The sequence below is a fragment of the Leptinotarsa decemlineata genome, unplaced genomic scaffold, assembly GCF_025532065.1.
Source record: "Leptinotarsa decemlineata unplaced genomic scaffold, Ldec_3_MD MMD2_P_RNA_scaffold_14, whole genome shotgun sequence".
Taxonomy (NCBI): domain Eukaryota; kingdom Metazoa; phylum Arthropoda; class Insecta; order Coleoptera; family Chrysomelidae; genus Leptinotarsa; species Leptinotarsa decemlineata.
This window is the reverse complement of record NW_027412528.1, coordinates 8,224,415-8,246,189: the sequence shown is the minus strand read 5'-3', so window position 1 is coordinate 8,246,189 and position 21,775 is coordinate 8,224,415. Positions and strand designations below refer to the sequence as shown.

Sequence of the window (21,775 nt, the reverse complement as noted above, 5' to 3'; positions counted from 1 at the left end):
GTCACCAGTTTTATGAATTGGTGTGATTATAAAAGATTTGAACTGAGTTGGTATATGTCCCTTTTGGATGATTAAAAAGTATAAATATTTAAGGGGTTGCAGAATATATTGGTGGCTCTGTTTAATTAATTTAGTAGTTATTTCGTCTACGCCAGGGAAAGTGTTATTTTAAGTAGTAAGTAGATATATGCTTTATCAATTCATTTTCTGTTATTGGGTTGAGAAACATGGAATTGGGATTTATTTCAATATTTTCATTAATTGTTAACCTTCCGTTACTGACGTATAGACATTGGACAAAGATACTGAAGTCGGTCTGTCAGACCGCATTTCCACTATCAGCTACATTTCAAAGTGTAATGGTATATTCTTACTAAAATGAAACCTAGGTGGATTTTTATTGGAAAAAATGTATTCTCACTACTTGGACCAGTGGGCTGGCGATTCAATCATAAATAGTATTTGTTTAGTTACCGATATCTTTTAGTTAGGAAGTACTATGATATCGAAATTTGGTTTGGAGTTAGGTGATACTTGGATACTTCCCACACGTCAGCCTAATCTCCGTTACTTCAATACAGGGTGGTAAAAAAATACAGTTTTTTCGTTTGCTTGAAAAAGTTGCTGAAATTTGATTATTTCAAATGGAACACCCTATATATTATTAAAAATTCGGAAAGCTGCTGAAATTTGCTTTCTTTCTATGTATATCATACCTATACCTAACTAGTCAAGTTTCGGACTTATGAACATTTATTTGTGAAAATGTCCCTTCAGAATGGTATTTCCATTCGGTATTTGGTAAGCAGGCCATGATTACTATTTGACAGTAGCGTTGTGACATTCTCCTAATAATATCGACATTTTCGTCACTTCAGAAGTTGCAAATACCTTCAAAACGATGGAACAAAACTATTCAACGAAGTTCTTATGAATTTGTTTATTATTTTTGGACAGTGTGACAAAATTATCAGCAGAACATGTAGAAAGTTCAATGAAATGTATCCGAATCTATCGCCAATGAACCTCAAGAAATTTATACGAATTCAGAACAACTTCAATGCATTTGGATCAACTTAAAAAGCACCAAGAAACTTGCCTCGACCCGTAACTTTCGAAGACAACCAGATCAATGTCTTAACATATTTTCACGCATTTCCCGAGTCATCGATAAGAAGTGCTGAAGAAGATTTGGGTATAAAATATTCATCGGTTCAAAGAATCTTGCGAAGACATAAAATGCATGATTATAAATTCACCAAAATTCAAGCAATGAAGCCTCAAGATCCTCAACAGAGAGTAGAATTTTGTGAAATGTTGTTTACACGCATTCAAGAAGATCCACTTTTTTTAAATAAAATTATTTGGACTGATGAATCGAAATTTTCGAGAGAAGGGATTTTCAATAGAAAAAAACGTCATTATTGGTCCAGTGAAAATCCTCACGTCACAAAAGAAGCCGGATTTCAAGAAAAATTTAGTTTTAATGTCTTCTGCATGTTGATGGACAACAAATTGAGGTACGTGATATACGAGGAGTCATTAACATCCAGAAGCTACCTGAATATTTTGGAGAATACTGTAGACAGTTTCGTGGATAATCTGCCACTCGAAGATTATCGGGTTCCAAATGACATTTACTGGTACCTAAATGGCACCATTTAAGAATAAAGCTAGAATCAGAACAGTCACTTATGACCCAAGATGCTTACATTATTCATATACTACTTACTAGTGAATTTTAATAATAATTATCAAAAAATCGAAAAATATTTCAAAATTCTTGATGAAAAGATAGTTTCTTAAAGAAAAATAGAACCAAAATAAATTGCATTCTCATAATATTTATTCTAATTTAAAAATTAAAAAAAAATACATAAACATGAGTTCAGCTGAAAACCAGTGATAACATAAAAAGAGAATAATTGAATAAAAGGAAAGTACAAGTAAATGTTAATGGTAAATGTAAAAATATAAATATTATTGATTTTTGAATAAAATTATTTTTTTATTCACACTCCTAACTTTATTACCTTTGGAAATATCTACTTTTTTTTTAGTTTCATAATAAATCCTATTATTTATATAATTTTTAAAACAAAGCTTTATTAACTGTATGTAATGTGAATCGACAGGTCCAGTTTCATAGAAGTGATCGCCAAAATAATTGTAGATACTTTTGTCTAGGTTTTTAATAATAGTCATAATGAGATTATTCATAATATTCTAATTGAATTTGCTCATATTTAAACTTTTTTTACAAAATCTAAAATATTTTTCTCCAGTTTTACAAAGTTCAATAATTAGTTTTGAAGCATTGATTAAGTTTCCAAATTTCTTTCTTTTTTGTAATGAGGAATAGGTAATATTAGATTCTAATAGAGCAAAACATGTAGAACAAGTAATGCATTTTTTTAAACTTTTGACAACAAATCCTGAAATATAAGTAACAATATCCTCTACATAATCTGTTAGGTCCCAAGCGGTTGAATTTAAAAAATTATTATCAACCATTTCTATTATTAGTGATTCAAAAAATGAAACATAATCCTTACCTTTGTGCATATCATCATAATTTTCATTATAGGTTATTGTCACTTCCTCGAGTTAATATTGATATGTTTTCCAGATCTTGTGTTTCCCGTTTTAGGTCCACTTATTTCTGAGTGAATAAGAAGCCTTTTATAGGCAGCTTTAAATTGCCTGGCAGTGGGATTGTTATTGAAACCGCCTTTACTCCTAATCGCTCCAAAAAAACTTTCCAAATGATCTTGGGAAATTTTATGTGTTAAAATATATAATAATTTGTTAGGTACATATTTATTATAAAATGATTTTAAACTATTTATACTTATTAAAAAACCTAAAAAACCTGTTCGTCTCTGTGAATCTAGTATGAGATCACCAGCAATATTTGAATATAAAATATAATCCGAAATTTCGTTCATATAATCAAAACATATTTTTTGTGTAGCAGGAGATAATGGTTTTTTATAGACATATTTAGCAAATCTACTATGTGAATTGAAAATATTTTTAAATTTTAAAATGAAATTTGCTGTAACATCCATGCCTTTAAATTGAGGCTATTTCAAATCATGAGCAACGTATTGTAAATGTCTCAATTTTAATTTTGTTGCTGCATGAAGGCCTTCATTATTTTGATGTTCAAAAAGGTTTTCCAAAAAATCCCAATCGATGACTCCCCCATCCCCATCATTTAAAACTTTTAGTGCTCCTAAACAATTTCTAATTAGTTTTTCCATATGACAGGGATCTAGAAACATATAAATGGGCTCCTTTGGAATTGGGTGTGGAAAATCTGTTTTTAAGTTAGTTGGATCTGTAAAATCACATCCAAGACCTTCCGCCATACTAAAATTGACAGGAGCACCATCAAATATTAAAGATGTAATTGTTATATCAGATTCGTGCAAAAATTCCAAACATTCATTTACTAATTTTGCCTTCTCTTTATGTGCCAAACCATTCAATAAAAAATATCCCACCGGAATTTTCATGAACTATTCACGCAAACTAACATAAAAACTAACACTTCTCTAGCCTCTGGAAGAGTGTCTGTATCCAAACCTGTGCCGATGTCTACATAACCTGTGAAAGATTTTCCAGTCCATTCAATTTGCTTTCTTATCGACATTTCATCCATTACCAAGTTACATAAAATGGTAGTATTTTTTCCTTCAGCTTTCAATTGGTTGGATTTCAATTTTAATACTGTGAGGGCTTCTTCTATAAACCCTGGTGATCCATCCACAGATCTATACCCTTTGGAAATTGTTCCTAAATGAGGTAAAGAACGATTAAAAGTGTTCCTTACAAAATTGTAAGCTCTTGGAGAGTAAAAAGAAAGTGTCAAGGCAAACGTTCTTAAACTTCCATTATATTTTTGACAAGAAGGTCCTTTTAGGAGTCTTTCAAAAATGTCTTTTGTGACACCAAGAATTGAAGCCTACAACAAAAAATTTCTAATTGTTTTACTGTTGACTAAATGAAATAATTATTTAGGTACCTCAATAGAATTTTCAGAGACTTCTGATATAAGATTCTTCTCCTTGAGTACTCCGATCAAGCTCTGCATTGAAGTAACCTTTAAACGAAGTTTTCTCACTGTTTCATGGAGACGTTTTATTTTCAACTTTTGGTTATATATAGCACGTTTCATTACTCTAAAATTTTGCTTCGCACGTTTAGGTGAAGAACAATCTTCACTTTCTAAATCTCCAATGTAGCATCGCTGTCTAAAAGGCAAAATTAGTTAACTCATAAATATTTAATATTAAAATATCATTTATTGAAATTTATATTTCTATCTACACCAGTAAAATTACGAAAGTTATATATACCGTTCTCTTTATTTGAGCTGATTTTTTTATATTTATTGTCCTTAATTTTTTTATTTTATCATTTGTATTTTCCTTGTGTGGAAATAAGATTAATAGATGTTAGTTTACCGTTTTTTCGGTGTTGATAATAGGGAAAGTTTTCCTCTAAACCCTGATGATGGCCCTGCTACATCTGAAACTCTTTGACCTTGATGCACAAGTGATATTATATTCTGTTCTGTTTCAGAAGCAGTCAGAGTTGTACTTGATTCAACTCGACATAATTCTGTTGTCCTAAAATAGAAAATTCGAGATAGTAACTTAGTGTATTGTAATCGAAATATTATAATATGAAAGAACAAAAAAATATTTTCATAGTACCTATTAACAGTATATCTATTTAAAAAATAATAATCCATGACTTCGTAATTTGATATATCACATTTAAAGTTGCTTCAATCTCATTGTATGCAAATACATAGGTAAACTTTGCTCACCTTGTATTAAGAGGGCTGAGATCTTGTAATATACTAGCAGTTGATAACTGACTGTTAGAGTCTGACCCGCTAGTTGTTGATTTCCTAAATACAAGAAATAGCACTGGTTAATATTTTTTTACAAAAAGTTATAAGTTTTACTATACTCTATATTTGGTAACTGGCTTCAAGTTACTCATTTTTCATATTTTAATTTATTGTTTAATTTTTTTATGCCGTCTACTTGAAGTCAATGAATTTATTTATATTGATATTACTTTTCGAAGCTCTTTCCTGTATCAGTTGAACTCATAGATGTTGAACTTGAGTCTACTCGAGAACTGCAAAAGAACAAACATATTGAGAAAAAATACCAAACAGTTCTTGTTAAATTCTACAATAAAGTAACTACACGTTTTCTAAAATTAAAAACTCAAAAAATCGTGAAATACTTACAATATTTAATAATACTAATAATAGAATTTACCTTGAATTATTGGCTTCAAATAATTCTGGATGTACTGGTTTTGGATTTGCATCAGTTCCTAAATATTCCACTTCAGTTGGCTTATAATCAAAGCAGTCATCATCAAAATGATCAGAACAAATTTATGCTGTTTTAGGAAGTATTTTATCTTCAGAAAAATCCAGCAACAAATACCAATATTTTAAGCGATCCAAGTTAGCAGGAAATCTAAAATATTGGTTTCTAATGAAATATCAGACAATAGCAATAAAATAATTACTTACTAAGTAGTTATTATGTATTCGTATATTATTTTATTATTGTAATTATGTAGGAAAGAATAGGGACTTTTAATGAGGGAAAAAATTCAAGTAAAATACACCATATTGTATTTTTTGAGTAACATTATGGTTTTATTGTATTATTGTTAATAATTAATCTAATTTTCAAATCCTTTTGGTACGTTTATGGTAGTAAACATAACCTAAAAATTAAACTTATCGATGAAAGGACAAATTTGGATTAAGATGGTCTATTTTCCTACAAACTTGGCACTGTCGAACCATATTTAACGAAGTCAATCACAATTAATGTCTCAAACGCACAAAAAACACACAATTACCTATTATTAAATTTCACTACGATCTTCAAAACACTCGAAGGAATGGGTGGGAATCGGCGATTATTCTGCTCAACGTTGCCATATATTTTATTAAGTTATAGATTCATGATTATGTTTTTTATGGTTGGTTGATCAATATTTTTTTCATAAAACATGTATTAGTGTTTGTCTGATATAAAATAATTACTTTCATATTCATAACGAATTATCAATACTTAAAGAGAATCATATCAAATAATTTCCTACAAAAACCTTAAAAGTAGTATACATTTTATTGAAAGATTTGGCAACGGTCTTTCGGTTGGTAGAACAACTAGCTTCTTGGCGGTTAGATTGTAAAGTATTCATAGCACGTATCTTTATGTAAATAGTCTTATCTGTCTTGTTTATATATCTATGACGTGGACATAAAATATCTCCTTAAATATAAAATAAACACTCTATACTTTATAGATAACATACTGATGAGGTATAAAAAATAATATTTCATCGTTTCGAAAATACATCAAGAAAGAAAAAAATACATTCTTATTAAAGAGTTAAAAGAAACGAGATATTAAAAACTCAAGATGTTGTAATATATTTCACACAATATTTTTATGTGATCTAAGCATGAAAACTTTTTACATTTCCGTCAGGAGAATCGTGTTTTTCGATTTTTCTTAGAACTACAAATAACACAACGGCCGGTTACTTGGACTCTTTTCCCATCATCTTGAGTTGGCTCTTGACCGAGACCACATACTTCCGAAATGCGGCCTCTCAGAGTTCTAGGTATGTAATCTGACGCAGCACGTAGTTTCAGTTGATCAGAGACTAAATCGAACCCAAGCCGAAGTAAAAAGTATTTGCGAACTGTTTTCTTATCTGGGTTATTTGCAGTATGAATTATGAAAGAATTGATACCAGAGATGTTCATCATACTGTAAAAAACCACCATGGGCCAACGCCTTGTTGGTCTCGCACAGTTGAATGTTGCACTTAGCTCATCAACCAAGTCCACTCCTCCTTTCGTCTTATTATAGTCCACTATCATTTCTGGTTTTCCTGTTTCTTCATCGAATTTGTCATCAAAATGCATAGTAGATAGCAGAAGGACAGTCTTTCCAGGTTTCGGGATATATGAAACCAATGTAGAGTTTTGTTGGAAAGCAAACGTACTAACTCCGACAGGACGAAGTTTCCCTTGCAGAAATATTGGTGGTATTTGTCTTTTGTTCTTGCGGATGGTTCCTAGCAAACTGAGCTTGTGATTATCACGAAGTATGTCAGCCAATTTGACGCTAGTGAACCAGTTGTCAGTTGTTACATTACGTCCACTGCCTGAAATTGGATCACATAGTCTCTGCACCAACGCAAATGGTTTATTGTCAACCTCAAAAGGACCAGGTGGCTGTCTACCTACATATACCTACATGTTTGCTGTGTAGAACATTTTAGCATCTACTAGAGCAAAAATCTTAATGCCATATTTATTTGGTTTAGACGGAATGTACTGACGAAACTGGCAATTCCCTCTGAACGCTTCTAACTTTTCGTCTATTGTTACATATTCGGATAAAGAATAGCGCTGCTTGCACTGAAAAACAAAGCACTCGAACAATTCCCGAATTGGTGCGAGTTTATCAATACTTTGTCTTTCTTCTCGGGTATCTTTATCGTCCAACCGAATATGAGCCAGTAGGAAACGAAACCTGTAAAGAGACATGACCAGTTGAAAAATTTCCTTAGAGGTTCCATTTATTTTGAATAAATTACTGGCGTTAACGTGATTGCATTTCCTTGCCGCTGAATTATACAACAAACTAAATAATGCTTTCATTTCTTGGATATTCGTAGACTTGCAATGTGTTTCTCTGAAATAATTATGTTTTACCTTCTCTCTGTATTTGTTTGTATTATCTACTACGATACTCATAAATTTTTTGGTAAAAAATAATTGCCAAATATTAACCGGTTCTTTGAAATTTCGAAAGCTTGATTTTATTCCCGGCAAGTGTTTCACAAGATTCACAGACCGGGTTCGACAATTGCTTCTCTGTAAAACATGTTTTCGCCATTTAGTAACACCATCTTTCCCGAACAAAAACGGTCCGTCCTCCACCTCATTTGTTTCAGTGTCATTCTCCAGATCCTGTTCACTTTCACTGTCTTCCTCCCTAATTTCTAAGTTATCCTCAGTTTCTTCTGCCTCGTCGTCATATTCAACATCCTCGAGCGCTTCTTTCATCAACTTCAACAACCTCTGCTGTTCTTCCTTATATTCCATTTCTAAAATGAATCAAAATTACCATGGCAATTCCCATAAATGAAAAAATATTACCGCTGGATGTATGGTCAAACGTGATCACAAATACTGACGTCGGTCTCCTGCACCGAAAATCGAAATAGATTGTAACAGGTTTCTAGCACACGCACAAAACTTGAGACACCTAAGCTGCACGATACTATCGAGAGGTACTGCGTCTTACAGATCTGCGGTTGAACCCACCCCTATTATTTGGTACCCGATCGGATGCATCGGTCTGACAGACCGGACGTCAGTATCGAAAAGTTAATGCAGTATCAATATCTTTAACCATTTTCAAGCCGATATTACTAAAATTATTATCACAATAATTTGCCATCAATACGTTATCACTGAATATAACACCATTTTCATCAGCAATCTGTGAGATATTTTTGTTATTTTTTTTCTAATTGGTAGCTTCTGATTTTTTTTTCATTTCAAGTTTACCTGCATCAACCATATGGGTTATTAGCGGGGTTCGATACATTTTATATGTCACACAATATATTTATACACTTCAGGAAAGTAACAAGTCTATCAATGTTCTGTGGGGTGAGGATTGCTGTAGGTCACCGGGTAAGCCAATAGCACGTCTTCGTCGTTGGTAAAATGGACAATCCAGAAGAATGTGGTTTGTTTTGGCAGGTTCCACATTTTCTGGCCACATCTCGTTGAAGGAGGTGTTGATGTGTTAGCTTGGTATGGCCAGTGCTGAGCTTGGTGAGAATCACTTGGTACCTTCTACACATCTGATTACAGTACACATATGATTTTAATGCCATCTGTCATGCCAAATATTCCGTATGTACGTTTTAATAACGGGCTTCATGTCTGTATATAGTATTTTTGATATACAGTGTGGTCCAACGAAAACTTAACACCTCGAGTTTCCGGCGTTAACATGAAAATGTGGAAAATCGCTCGAACCCGTCAATTTCTGATTCGAGGGGGAACAACTGTTCCACTGTTTTCATCCCCGTGACTTCAACCCCCTAACGGGGGTGAGCACAACCCCTTGATTTTGAATAGGGATGAGGGGTGTTGAGATACCTCATTTTGAAGATCTTATCGTGTACTATCTGACCGTAAAATTTCGCTCCAAAATATCCATCGATAACGACATGACAGGTAAAAGAGTGGAAGAGTACGTACTTTTGTGATTACTTTATTAAATGTTCGAAATGGGCACCATCCACTTCCATGCAGTAATATAAGTTTTGCTGAAAACGTTCACGTACATTACTCAAGATGTCTGGTGTAATTTGACGGCATTCATTAATGATCCGAGTTCGCAAATCATCCAGTGACTCAGGCTGGGTAGCGTAAATCTTGGATTTCAGGTGACCCCATAGAAAAAAGTCCAGTGGAGCCAGATCCGGTGATCTGGGTGGCCACTCAATATGTCCCCTTCTTCCAATCCAGGCGTGAGGAAAATTGTCATCTAAAAACTGACGCACCGGTTGAACAAAGTGAGGTGGTGCGCCATCTTGTTGGAAAATGATCGTTTGATGGTCTTCTGCATTCTCCAATACTTGCACGAGGGCTGGATAAATAGCGTTCTCCAATAGATCGAGATAAAGTTGGCCTGTGAGATTACCGGGTAGAAAAAAAGTGCCGATTATGTGATTTCCATAAATACCCGCCCAAACATTTAATTTTTGGGGGCGCTGTGTATACACCTCACGAAATAATCGTGGATTTTCATCTGACCAATACCGACAGTTATGCCGGTTTACAATGCCGTTAAGGTAAAATGAACACTCGTCCGAAAAACAGATATCGAACATGTAGTTTTGATTGCAGTTAATTATTTCACTGATCACTTCACAGAACTGGAGTCGGCGATCGGGATCATCCTCATTCAGTTCCTGAACCAATCGTATCTTATACGGATGGAATTTATGTTGTTTCAGGATTCTCATGATTGTTGTGCGTGAAACACCAGATACCTCGGACAATTTCCTAGTACTAACGGTCGGATCCATTGCTATATGACCTAAGACAGCCACGTCCCTCGCTTCGTCTCTTTCATGCACCCTCTTTTTGTTTCCAACTGACCCAGTAGCGTCAAATTTGGCAACCAGTTGCACAACGTAAGCAGCGGATACATTTTTTCCAGGATGTCGTTCGTTAAATAAAGCCGCTGTTGTGCGCGCAGAGTCGTTATTTCGGAAAAATAATTTTATCATTTCCACCCTTTCTTCTACGGAATACACCATTTTAATTCCACTACAAATTTACAATCGCTTGTACACACTTGTACCGTTCTTAACAATTCACGATAGACTAAGGTACAAAAACAAGGTCCGTCTACTTTTTTGGACAAAAAATTAACCACTCAATACCTTTGAAATGCGTCGGATACGAATAATATTCTCGAGATAAATTCCATATTGCCTCTTTCACTATTTTCGCTGTTATTTCATTATCGATGGATATTTTGAAGTGAAATTTTACGGGCAGATAGTACACGATAAGATCTTCAAAATGAGGTATCTCAACACCCCTCATCCCTATTCAAAATCAAGGGGTTGTGCTCACCCCCGTTAGGGGGTTGAAGTCACGGGGATGAAAACAGCGGAAAAGTTGTTCCCCCTCGAATCAGCAATTGACGGGTTCGAGCGATTTTCCACATTTTCATGTTAACGCCGGAAAATCGAGGTGTTAAGTTTTCGTTGGACCACACATGGCAGATGGGTCTGCACTGGGCTCTTTTGCAGCCACGTCGGCCTTTTCATTACCAGGAATGCCTATATGGGATGGGATGCACACCAGTTCGATATTTTTTCCTTGGAGTCTCATCTCATATACCTGTGTCTTGATACTCTTTAGTATGGGATGTTTTGGGTAGGGCTGTTTAATGCTCTGTAAGGAGCTCAGGAAGTCAGTGAATATTACCGAAACTTTAGCGAAGAGATTTGTAAAGAGTTTAATCGCTTCCGCTATGGCATGTAGTTCTCCCGTATAAACTGAGCTTTCTGGAGACATACTGAACTTATAGATGTTGATCCTTGATATAACTGATGCACCGACTCCTTCATCTTCATACGTCTTAGATGCATCAGTGTAGAAAATGTTAAACCCACTGACTTAGTTCCTATCTCGAAATTTTTTTGAAGGAGTTCGGGGTTGAAGGTAGTGGACTTAGGAAACGTTGTGAGGGAAGCCAGGGTGGTGGACTTTCTTCTTGAGCTGATAGGGTGTTAGAGAAAGTGAACCCATGTTTTTTGACTCGTACATTGAATGGATCTCTAGTACTTCTATTATGTTAGGGATTTCTACCGCTTCTGCATTCTTGCATTCTTGCATTCTTGTTCCAATTCGTATGTGAAGTATTTGTTTACTTGATTCTTTAATTTGTTCCTATTTCTAATTGATACAATTGAGCCTTCAGTTATCCATGGTTTCATTCATACATTTGTGCCATAATTTTAACCTTTTGTGGAGTTTTCAATTGCATTATTAAATGTATTTAAGAAGAGATCAATTCCGAATTGAGAGTCCCGAATAGGTTCCCAAATTTTTTTAAGTCAATTTCTGTTGTAAATTTTTTTCTAATTTAATATTTTGTTATTATTAGGTTTTTAAGGAAAAAGTGATCAATGCATGATTTAGTTTCATGTAATTCTTGTAGGATTCAGTATGTATGGCACAAATCCATATTATCAATTGGTAAATTTATGATACTCAATGAGACACCACATATAGTCAATTTGTGATTGGAAATATTGTAGTTGAGGGGCCGTTCAAATATTACGTAAGCAGATTTATTACAATTACCTACCCCCCTATCCCCCTTGTCAGCAATAGTAAGCAAAGCTCTTACCTCCTTCCCCCATGCTTACGTAAACATTTGGTCAATCAATGTATTGTTTTTTTTTATATTATAATTATAACTTTATAATTACAATTCGAAAAATAAGAAAATAGATTTAGGATAGAGATTATATTTTACTGATTCGGTATTCAACATAGAGTAAAGGACAAAACTATTATATCTTACTAACATAACAAGCTCATTCTAAATTTTTGGTAAACATATTAATTTCAAATTAACAGTCTTCAGTCCATGAAATCTGAATCCACGATTCTGAGTTTTCGATGATATTGGATTGCATCGATTACTGCTCGTTGTTGTGAGTCTGCTCGCTTTCATCCGATTTTGGAATGTCTACGTCGTTCTCATCGAGCCATTCAACATCACGGTGCTCTAAATTTTGAATGTACATCAGTTCATTAGCACGACGAGCAGCGACTCTAACAAGTCTAACTTTCTTATTAGTGTGCGTGTTTACTTTTTTATGGATCTTTTCGATGTGTCGATTTAGTGACTTGACGGAAGCATGATGAAGACCACAAGTTTTGCATGTTCGACTTGATAGCCTCAATTTTACCGTCGGACAAAAATAATCGTGGGACATTTTTGCAGGAAATATTTGAGTGAAGCACTAAAGCGTAGAGCTAAATTGACTGGAAGATTAAAAATTGCCCTCCTTCATCCAAAACCAAGTCATCAACTATTTGTTTTACTTTTACAGGTGGTGGAAAAAACCTGTTGTCTAGTAATCCAAATAGGCCACATCTTGGACGACAGCATTCTGTATATCTACATTTTACAATTTGAAGCAAGTATTGGCTTTCACGCACATTTTCTGAATACCATTTAATGTCCGGAAAATCAGGAAGATCTTGTTCATCTGCCCCAACATATTTTGCATTAACATTATAGCCATCAATTTCCATTGAACTCCATACTTCAGCTAATACGATTCCTGCAAATTCGAAATTAGATCTTTCTAAATGTTCATCAATTTTAACGCCACATTCATTCAAATGAGGCCCAAAATGGTCATGAGTCAATATTAAACCAGCCAGTTCCTGACTAAGAGGAGCCATTCTGCGCTCTACTCTGTTACACGCACTTCTTCCAGGAGCATTGGTAGCTAAAAACAATGCATCGATATTATATCGCTTAAAGTGCAAACCCTATGACTTTTTGATAACGCGGATTTTCATCTGGCCCTCCATCAACCGTCATGATTACCACTGGTTTTATCAGTCCATTGTCAGTTTTAGCTAATGGTCGAAACTCTTCATGTTCGATAAGCGTCTCGAAATCTTGAGTATGAGTATTAGCAGTAGATGAACTATGCTTTCCACTTCGAATAGCGATGTATGTTGGCCCAGAATATCCAACGGCTTGCGGTTGTCCTAGCATATTGGAAGTGATTTTGATACCAGCATAAACACATAATAATTATTTATGATGCTCAGCAATTACCCAATCGTGATCAGGCAATTTTATCTTATAGTACATTTTTAATTTCTCTCTAAAAATGTCCGTATGAGTAAAAATTTATCAGAAAAGTTAAACTCCATGATGAGTTTGTTATGTATACATGAGTTGATGACAATTACCCGAACTTGTTTTTTAAAATAAAGGGGATATCTGTCAAAAATAAGCAAAACGTTAACTTTATCCTAGTTGCATAAAATTTGGCAAATGGATATAAAATTGTCGTCGACACAACTTTTTCAAGTAACTTTTTGTTAAATTTGATCAATTTTTTTCATAAAAAAAGTTGAATTTGACAAACACTGAACTTCAGTGGGTCGCAGTTGGCCGCATCATTTTAAGTTAAATTTAAAACACAAACAAGTGCCGAAGTTGAACTTCATTGAAACTCTTCATATATATATATATATATATATATATATATATATATATATATATATATATATATATATGTATATATATGTATATATATATATATATATATATATATATATATATATATATATATATATAATAATCTTTCTTTATTTTCAGAAATAGGTTTCCCTAATATACAATAAAAAAAATAGGAAAAGATAGAACAGAAAAAGTAACTAATATATGCTATTCAGTAATTTTAAAACTATTACAAGTAACAATAAATAGTTCTATCGCTCCGTGCTATTATTTTACAAATAATATTTATTATTTCTACTTAGTAATGCTAGTTATATAGGTAACATTAGAAGATTTATACCGAAACAATTCAAATATTTCACAATCAAAACTAACATATAAAACATAGATTTACAACTTTATCCAAATGTAAGTTATGTTTCTTTTATATATTTTAACAAATGTCTTTTGAAGACATTTATTGATAAACAGTCTTTTACGTCAGTTGGTAGGTCATTAAATTTAATGAAGCCTTTAAAAAATACTGAATTCATACTACTTTTAAAATTTGTTCTGACAATATGTAGATTGCAGTTATTGCGAGTATAGTGTTCATGGATTTCATAATTGTAGTTGACCATATTCATGAAATAAGAAGGAGACAAATTATTTATTATCTTATAAATAAATATCATTGCGAAGTACAGTAACCTTTGTAATACGGGCAGCCACTGAAGGGTGGATAACATTGAATTTATTGGTGTGTATCTATTACATCTCAGAATAATTCTCATGCCTCTATTTTGCAATTTCTGCAGTTGATTAATTTTATTTAAGTTCATAGAGTATATGATTGATGCACAATAGTCAAAATGAGGCAGAATAATTGCTTTATAAACTGTTATTTTAGTGGCTGTTGATAAATTACTAGCAATTCTTGAAAAAAAGTATAATTTTTTTGAAATTTTTTTATGAATATAGTCGAAATGGCTATCAAAAGAAAGTGTATTGTCGAGTTGGACTCCTAAGTATTTTATATTTGTGACGATCTCAATTTTCTTGTTATCAATATTTATGTCTAAATTATTTATCCCAATTTTGTTGTATTTAAATTTATTAGTAATTATCATGGCTTTGGTTTTAGTTACATTTAATTTCAATTTATTGATATCGAGATATCTTTTAACACTGACTAAGATGGAATTCATTTTGTGAATAGCTCTATCCAAGTCTGTATCACTACATGCTAATAATGTATCATCTGCGAACAGATTTATGAATTCACAGTCCACAAATAAGTTAATATCATTAAGATATATTATGAAAAGCAGTGGACCTAAAACACTACCTTGAGGAACACCCTTGTCATTTGTGATTTCATTTGAAAATGTATTGTTAATTCTTACCCTCTGCTTTCTATTAGACAAATAATCATAAAACCAATTGAAGGTCTGACCGCCTACACCATATCTCTTGAGCTTAGCAAGAAGAATATTTCTATCAATTGTCTCAAAAGCCCTTTTCAAATCGAGAAACACAGAAACAACATATTTGTTGTGCTCTAGTTCATTATTAAATTTACTTAATGACAACTGCAGTGCTGACTCACAGGAATGGTTTTTTCGAAACCCTGACTGTCTTTCGAATAAGATTTGATTGTCATTGATAAATTCCAACAATTGGTTATAAACAGTAATTTCTAAAATTTTTTCTAGGGCTGGTAGTGTATTAATAGGTCTGAATTCATCAGCTTTTATAGTATTACTGATTTTTTGGATTGGAATAATAGTACTGGTTTTAAGTCCCTGTGGAATTTTTCCCGTTCGTAAAGAAGTATTAATAAAATTAAGTATAGCATGACCAGCCGTTTCAAATATTTGTTTAAGTATTTTACAACTTAGTATTTCATGAATACTGTGTTTATTATCCAAAGAATTAATAATTTCTCTCTCCTCCTCTCCTTTAAAGTGATTGCTCTAAATTTTTTAAATGGTCTGTATAGGTTGTGATCTAGGTTTGACCATAACTCTTGGGTTTCAATGCTATCCGTTATTAGATTAACACTATTAACAAAATATTCATTGAACTCTTGGGCAATTTCAGTTTCATTTTTTATTATTATGTGATAACCATTTTTTTCAAATTTTATATGTCTGGGCATTTCTTGTTCTTTGTTATTGACCAACTGTTTCAGTGTTTTCCACATCATTTTTGAGTTATTTTTATAATTATCTACTTTCTCATGGTAGTAGTTCTGTTTATTTTTTTTTAATAGATTAACTACTTCATTTCTAAGCTTTTTGAATTTTTCCCATAAATAATCTTTTTCAATTTCGTTAGCTTTTACAAAGGAAATATATGTATTGTCTCTCTCTTTGATTTTGATTAGAACTTCATAACTAAACCATGGGAGATGTGTCTTATACTGACAAATTCTAAGAGGAGCAACATTTTCGACTATGAGAGAACATTTTTCCATTATTTCATGATATATCACCTCAATATCAATAGAATCCAATGACCAATTACATGATATAAGACTATTTTTAATAAGATCAAGATTACGGTCACTAAAATTTCTGTATTGTTTTGTTATATAATTGCTATTTGTTTTAACTGACGAAAAATTTACTGATATCAGTAAATGATCTGTTATACTCGGATATAAATGTACATTTGACACATAATTATTTTCATTTGATATTACATAGTCTATTAGAGTTTTGGATTGTAATGTAATACGGGTGGGATCAGTGATAGTTTGCTTTAATCCATATATTTCAAGTAGTTTTTTAATTTTTCTGACATAAAAAGTATTATCAAGATAATTCAAGTTGAAATCACCTACTAAAATAAATTTCTTATTAGATGTCACCAAAGTATCACATAAATCATCAAAATCTTCCAAAAATTTAGCATCAGAACTTGAAGGAGAGTGGTACATATTTCCAACCAACCAAATACTAGATCCTAAATTAATTTTAACCACCTTACACCAATAATTACCTTCTAGAACAAACGTTTTATAAACTGAAAATTCAAACTCTTTTTGAATATAAATCACTACGCCTCCAGTATGGCGGTTTGATGAATTACAACGAATGGTAGAATAATTTTCTATTCGTAATTCAGCGTCCTCAATGTCTGCAGTTGTCCTGGTTTCTGATAGTAAAATTACTTTAGGATTGTAGCATAGAATGCTCTCTTCAATTTCATCCTTATGCTTTAAAAGACTTTGAGCATTCATATATATAATATCACTATTGAGTTGTATATCAGGGTACTTTAAATGTTTTTTCTTCTTTCAAATTTATCCTTATTAACGATTGTTGGTTTATTGTTAATATATTTGATGGTTTTGGAGTTATCACCATTTGCCATAATTTCTTCCAGTTCTGATTTGATTTTACGAAAATACTCCCTTTGTGCAAAGGTCTGATCTGCTGAAATTCTGATACTGGGTATACTGACAAGTGATTTATTTTTCAAAATTTTTATTGCTTCATCTGGAGATCTTAAAATAATTTTAATTGGTCTATTTTTATTCATTATTACTTTTCCTAGACGGAAACATTTTATTTCTTCTTTTTTCACTTCAAACACTTGTAGAATATTTTCAACAGCTGCTTTATCTTGTGAAGACCTCTCACTATTTGTATTGGCTCTTGATTCATTGACATTGTATATTATTATATTAGAAGCACGTTTCTGTCTTTCAGCCAATTCCGCAATTATTTCTTCAGTGTTGCTTACTCCTGATGCTTGAACTTGTGTTGTAAACTCCTCTATTTTTTTTCTGAGCAAGTTATTTTCTTCTTGAAGAGACTTATTAACTGCAATAATCTCATTCATATTTTTCATTAGCATTGGTATTTGTTTGAAGTTGGTTTTACATTCAGGACAAAAATACATCACAAGTCGTTCCTTTTTTAGGGTTACTGCTCTTATTTGAGTTGTTGAAAGCTTAGTACAACTTTCATGAATCATGTCGTTGCAACAATCACACATTATATATTCCTCTTCATCGGTAATATTTTTTTTACATTTGGTACAAATCGATTCATCCATATTGTCTTTTACTGTTTATATTTAATAACCTAACTTGTTGATGAAGCACGGCACTGGTAAACACTTTAACTGCTGTAGTTTTTGTTATTTTTTTATGCATACACTTTTTATCCAAAAGAGGTTAAAATGAGTATTTCCAACTGCTTGTTATGCAAATGTTACTTTATAATTTCTGCATTTTATAACATCATAATAAATCTGGGAATGTTACCTTTCTAATGATATCAATTTCAATATTTAAAGTTTTGTTTAACCCACCGAAAGTCGAAATTAAACCTCCGAACGAAACTCACGTGTAAAGTAGGTAGGTAGGTATATATATATATATATATATATATATATATATATATATATATATGTATATATATATGTATATATATATGTATATATATATGTATATATATATATATATATATATATATATATATATATATATATATATATATATATATATACAGAGATTATCCCTCAATGGACCTCTGCTACAAGAGAAAGCAAACTTTTTTTGTTAGCCAGTTAGCCAATTAGATATGCAAAATTTCAAATGTTCCATGAGTTGGATAAACCGTTTTAAAGTGAGACACAACATCGTCTGTGGTTAGATTGCTGGTGAGTCTATGTCAGTTCAACAAAGTGATGTAATCGATTGGTTTAACAAGTTTGGCCTACTCTATGTGCGTAATTTAGAGATGAATATTACTGGAGTTTTTTCCCAACACCAAATCGTTATTTTTAACACCTCGACACGTATTTCGATCACCTAGTGATTATCTTCTAAGAGGAAGATGTTGAAAATAACGATTTGGTGTTGGGAAAAAACTCCAGTAATATTCATCACTACACCAAAGGTTCCAAACAGTGCATCATAAGTATAATTTAGAGATGATGAAATTTTTAATGCAAATGAAACCAGTGAATTATGAGAGCAATCGAAGAACCTGGATGACGGCTGACATTTTTACCAAATGGGTATGCGCATGGGATCGTGAACTTACGATAGAGAACAAAAAAATCCTGTTGTTAGTTGACAACTGTCCAGCACATCCCCATATTACAGACTTGAAAAGCATAACCCTGATGTTTTTGCCTCCAAACACGACATCAGTGTTGCAACCCAAGGGATTATTCAAACTTTGTATGTGAATTTGATGATGATGATGATTCCACTTTGGAAGCTGACCCATGGAGAGGAACTGAAGTGGAATTAACAGACTTGTTTGTAGAGCAACTGTCAATGTTCCTGGCATTTTTCAATAAATAACAGGCTTTATTTGAACAATCCTGAAACTGTTCTACTGTTGTTTTGAGAGGTGGCAGCGGAACTGTTGAGGAATGTGAAGACAATGGTACCGGCTTTGAATCAGTTGTAAATCTGAGCTGCGCTCAAATTCATCATACAGCTTGCTTTTTGGTGGTACTCTCTTATTACACTCATGCACCTCTTCTTCCTCCGTCACACTTGACTGACTTTCTAAGAGTTTCATTTTTGCCACAGCCTTCTGGTAATTACCTGAAAAATGAGATTTGTTAATATACTAAATTTCAGATCAGATGTAACGGTCTAAATTTACTTGTAAATATTGTAGATATTGTTCGTTTATTTCCTATGGAATCGACAGAATTGTCATTTATTGATGACGAACTTTTCGTCACAGCTAGGGACACATCTGGTTTGTCAGGGTGCCCAACCTACATTTTCAAAGAAGTTGTTACGTTTCAATTTAGCACTAGATCAAACTGCTCTTATGTGACCTTTCAAAAACACTACCTTACCTTTTAAGATCTTTATTCAGAGGATATTAACAATGTAATTCAGTTACAAGTTCATTTTATTCATTTAATATCATAGTAATGGGAATCTTCCGTTCCATAGAAAACCATACCTGAAATGTACAAGAATAAATGTATGCTCCCTGACTAACTGCTTTGACCAGTACTTACGCATTCTCCTTTTGCCAATCGACGTTGGAGATCCGAAATTCCTCGCTAGGTTGAAATAGTTGTTATTGTTTGTTTCTCAGTTTACTTCGCCTATCATTTTTCAGCCGCTGCCTGCCTTATTCTCTATACCTTTCCGAGAATATTTCTTGCATAGATTGTTATTCATCACTTCCAGAAGGATTACTACATATTAGAGCCATATCGCCTGAAAAACAATATTAGTTAGCTCTGGTTTCTGAATACTGTTTGATATTTTCGGTAAATAATCTGAATAATACGAATGCTCTAATATTTGTACTGAAAGGGAAGGATGTGGCGACTTACCTTGTATGTTTCTATTCCATCGCATGAATAAGGATTGGTAAATAGTTGAAAATAGGTTGGAACAAGATATTTTGTAAATATTCGTAAACAAGGTTAAGAGACAGCTGTTGGTTGACATCTGCCGAACTTTCGTAGTGTCGTTCCGTCGACTTACACCGAACTAGTTCTACAGTTGTTCACGGGTGAGGGATTGATCGGTTACTCAAGTTGTCAAGGGTTGTTTAAGGGTTGCATTGCTTTGAGAAGGAGTTTTGATGGGTCATGGACTTGTTGATATTGTCTCAAGTGGCTGTGGAGGAATTGATAGATGTATGATGTTGTGCACAGCGCCCCCTTGGTGCTTGTAGTGTAGATTGGATGCACTGTGGCAACAACTGGTTAGCTGTCAGATGTGGCAGTCGCTTAGTATTTGGAAGTTAGCCTTCGGTGAGCTTGGTTCGGAGTTCAAAGGGTACCATCAGACTGATTGTAGGATATATTTGGTTGTATTTGTGCCATCCTTCACGGGGATTATTTCTACAAGTCAGGATTGTATAGTGGAAGACTGATTGGTCATTTTGGTGTGGATATTTGCAGTCTGAAACTTAAGCTCTTTTGAGGATTTGTGGTGGTTACCGAACTCGTGCCAGGTGGAAGGATTTCCGAAATTAGGTATGTCTGAATCACTGTCGCATCTCTCATGTGATCTTAGCTATGATATCACTTCTTCAATTCTACAACCTTCGTTTCTCGTCTCTAGATTCATAAGAAACAGAAGGCCCTCAGTCACTCATCAAGTCCCAGCAGGACTTCCGTGCAGAACACCGCACACGAAGAATCGTATAGAAAACCCCTTGGCCAGGGTAAGAATTTTACCATTAAATGTGTTTTAAATGATTTTAGTAATTTCTGGTTCCATCGTTACATCTCAACTGAATATTAGTGTTGAAGAGAGGTTTCAACACTCATTCAATTTTCTTGATTTTTACGGGTCATATGGTTATACAGGGCACCCAAAAATATACTCTTGTTATCTTGCTACTTTGCTTGATGAAAATATACCAGGGGTATTGATTAGTCAAATAGTCCTATTGAATGGGGGTTGAATCTCACCTTGTTTCATCTGATTCTGATTGAGAATTTTCTTCCGTAGGGTTTTTCTTCCTGCTTTTCTTTTCCTGTTTTTTTTTTGTCTTCGTTCCTGTTTCCTTTTTCTTTTCCTGTCTTTTTTTTTCCCCTATTTTCTTTCTGGATCTTATTTGGTGATCCACTACTGGTCCAGCTTGTCGTGCCCTACAGGGGGATCCATCTCCGCCGTACTACAGGGTGATCCACCGGTGCTACAGGGTGATCCATCTCCGCCATACTACAGGGTAGCCTAACACCATATACCGGGTGGCCCAAAAGGAGCACGCAAGTTATAATTGATTTATTTGAAAATTTGTGCTATACTGAGATACTTAAATAATTGTTTGCCCTTCTGTTTATTGATACCTGTTTGATATAGTGTTTGTTTATCGTTTATTGATTAAGAGTTTGTTTATTGATACCTGATTGACATAGATATTTGTGAAACGGAAATTGAGGTATATTCT

The 21,775-nt window shown here is 33.3% G+C and overlaps 1 protein-coding gene and 1 long non-coding RNA gene across 2 annotated transcripts; one reads left to right on the top strand and one right to left on the bottom strand.

The window, feature by feature from the left end:
* Positions 1–10,861: 10,861 nt before the first annotated feature.
* LOC141482446 (uncharacterized) lies at positions 10,862–11,185 on the bottom strand. The gene has a single exon (XM_074175770.1). The coding sequence runs from the start codon at positions 11,183–11,185 to the stop codon at positions 10,862–10,864; it is 324 nt and encodes a 107-aa protein (XP_074031871.1).
* Positions 11,186–20,311: 9,126 nt separating this feature from the next.
* Positions 20,312–21,349, top strand: LOC141483363 (uncharacterized). The gene is made up of 3 exons (XR_012466039.1): positions 20,312–20,852; positions 20,941–21,043; positions 21,334–21,349. It is a non-coding gene; the product is annotated as an uncharacterized lncRNA (long non-coding RNA).
* Positions 21,350–21,775: the final 426 nt, after the last annotated feature.

Bases quoted from the DNA above. Each gene is read 5' to 3' on its own strand.
- LOC141482446 (XM_074175770.1), bottom strand. From the start codon at position 11,185: ATGTCTCCAGAAAGCTCAGTTTATACGGGAGAACTACATGCCATAGCG.